The sequence below is a fragment of the Lupinus angustifolius genome, chromosome LG11, assembly GCF_001865875.1.
Source record: "Lupinus angustifolius cultivar Tanjil chromosome LG11, LupAngTanjil_v1.0, whole genome shotgun sequence".
NCBI classification, from domain to species: domain Eukaryota; kingdom Viridiplantae; phylum Streptophyta; class Magnoliopsida; order Fabales; family Fabaceae; genus Lupinus; species Lupinus angustifolius.
In genome coordinates this window covers 33,727,887-33,730,221 of record NC_032019.1, presented here as the reverse complement: position 1 = coordinate 33,730,221, position 2,335 = coordinate 33,727,887, and the positions used below count along the sequence as shown (strand labels likewise).

Below are 2,335 nucleotides of genomic sequence, written 5' to 3'. Positions count from 1 at the left end.
ACTTCTAAGTTTTTTGAATGCGAATAAATTACCTAGCAATTCATTTTATGTAGTGGCATAGTTAACTTGTGCCTCATTGAAAACTTTGCTAGCATAATGCATTGCATGGAACACCTTCTCCATCCTCTATCCCTAAATTGCACCAATTGTGTAATCACTAGCGTGACACATTAGTGCAAAAGGTAGATCCCTGTTTGGTGCAATTATGATAGGGGCAGTTACCAAGCAATTTTTTAAAGTTTTGAATGCTTCTAAACACGATTCATCAAAATTAAAAGTAGAATCTTTAAGGAGAAGATTGGAAAAAGGGCTTAGCTGTTTTGGAGAAGTCTTTGATAAAGCAGCGGTAGAATCTAGCATGTCCTAGAAAGCTTCTAATGCCTTTTACATTTGTTGGTGGTGGAAGCTTCTCTATGACTTCTAATTTTGCCTTATCAACTTCTATTCCTTTCCTTGAAATCTTGTGCCCCAAGACTATGCCTTTAGTGACCATGAAATGACATTTTTCCCAATTTAGTACCAAGTTGGTTTCAACACATCTTTCTAAGACTGTCTCTAGATTCTTCAGGCATAAATAGAAAGAATCTCCAAATACTGAAAAATCATCTTTAAAGACCTCGATGCATTTCTCCACTAAGTTTGCGAATATTGCTATCATGCATCTTTGAAAAGTAGTTGAGACATTGCACAATCCAAATGACATCTTTCTGTAGGCGTAGACACCAAAATGACATCTTTCTCTTCAACATAAAAATCCTTGAAGGTTCGGTGGTTTTTCTTGGTATCTGATTGTAGATGGAATTTATGGTTTGCTTGCTTGTGATGCATTCCTCACACAGCTTTGTAGGATTTCTCACATCAGGAAAACCAACTATCATCTTCTGGTTGCTCAACAATTCCAGACTTCTAAAGTTCAAATGCACAAATCTTGATGTCATATCCAAGTATCCTCTGCAATTGATTCCAAAGACTTGTTGTCACATACATGAATAACAATCTTAAAGGTCATATTGTGTGAAAGTGGGGCCTCTAAGATTAACATCTTATTTTGGTTATAAATTTTCAGCATTTTGTCTTCTAATCACATATAGTAGCCTTTTCTAACAGATGTCCAAGGCTAATGAGATTGTTCTTTATTTTGGGCACATATAACACATTAGAGATGTAAGAAACTGTGAACACTCATTTTTGTCCGGCCCAGAAAAAGCCCAATTAATTTCCAAAATAAATTTTTCAAAAAAAATGTTGTTTGGGCCATGGAAGGTCCACATGTCATCTTCCAAAGCAAACAAAAAAAAATAATAATAAAAAAAATAATAATAATAAATGTTTAAATGGTGAAATATATTTTTAAAATATTTTTTTAGAATTTTTTAGTAATTAAGTAAAATGTCATACTTAAAATCATAAAAAATTATTATTATTATTATTATTTTTCGAATTTCAAAAAAAAATATATATAATAATAATTATCTTTCTCCTAAATATTTATTTTCGGATAAAACAAAAAATATAATAAATAGAAAAATAAATAAATAAAAGATTTTCACAAAAAAGAGTTTAAATTCGAAATAGTAAAGAATAATTTTTTTTTTCAATTTTTCTAATTTTTTTTTGTTAATTCGAAATTTAAAATTCAAAATTTGAAATTCAAAATTTAAAATTCGGATTTGAAATTCAAATTTCAAATCAGTTTTTGAAGGAATCAGATCAGGCTTATTAATTGAAATATTTGATTTGCAAAAATATTAATTAGGTAGATTCTGGGCATTTTTAGGTTGGTTTTTTTTCCTATAAATAAAGGCTTGTGAAGAACACAAAAGACATCGGGAAACATTGCCAAAATACCCAAAAATCCTAGCCAAACTCGTCTAGAGAGAGAAAGAAAGAAGCTGTCCAGGGAAATATTCCCGTGTGTGCACGTCCACGTTTGATTTCGTGCACCTAGCCCAAGACCGCGCCACAGCCGTCCAAACCAAGGACTATTTTTTGCATCGCCCGTTGACTTCGGTCCAGCCAATCAGGCAGCGAAACGTCACCCGAGCTCACCAAAAATTGCCACACGGGATCCTAAGCCCACGTGCACACGGGATCCTGTGTAAGCGCGCCCACGTGATCCACCGTGTGCCCTTCCCTTCTTCCAGCCACGCTGCTACACGTCAGCGGGTACACCCTCCTCCTGTGCGCCCAGCCACACGTGATCAGGACCCAGTCCCCAGGCGCCTGGATCCACTGCAAGCAGTCTCACAGTGTAGCTGGTGCACCCTCTTCACCAGCGAACCAGACACGGACACGTGTCCAGGTACTGCACTCCTCTCACTTTCGTCCAGTAACG

The 2,335-nt window shown here is 35.7% G+C and overlaps 1 protein-coding gene across 1 annotated transcript in view; it reads right to left on the bottom strand.

Annotated features, from left to right (window-relative positions):
• LOC109359927 overlaps positions 287 to 2,335 on the bottom strand; it is a 4,249-nt gene continuing 2,200 nt past the window's right edge. The window contains exon 3 of the mRNA XM_019604622.1: positions 287 to 562. Within this exon, the coding sequence (XP_019460167.1) occupies positions 287 to 562 (276 nt within the window). The remainder of the gene's footprint in view (positions 563 to 2,335) is intronic.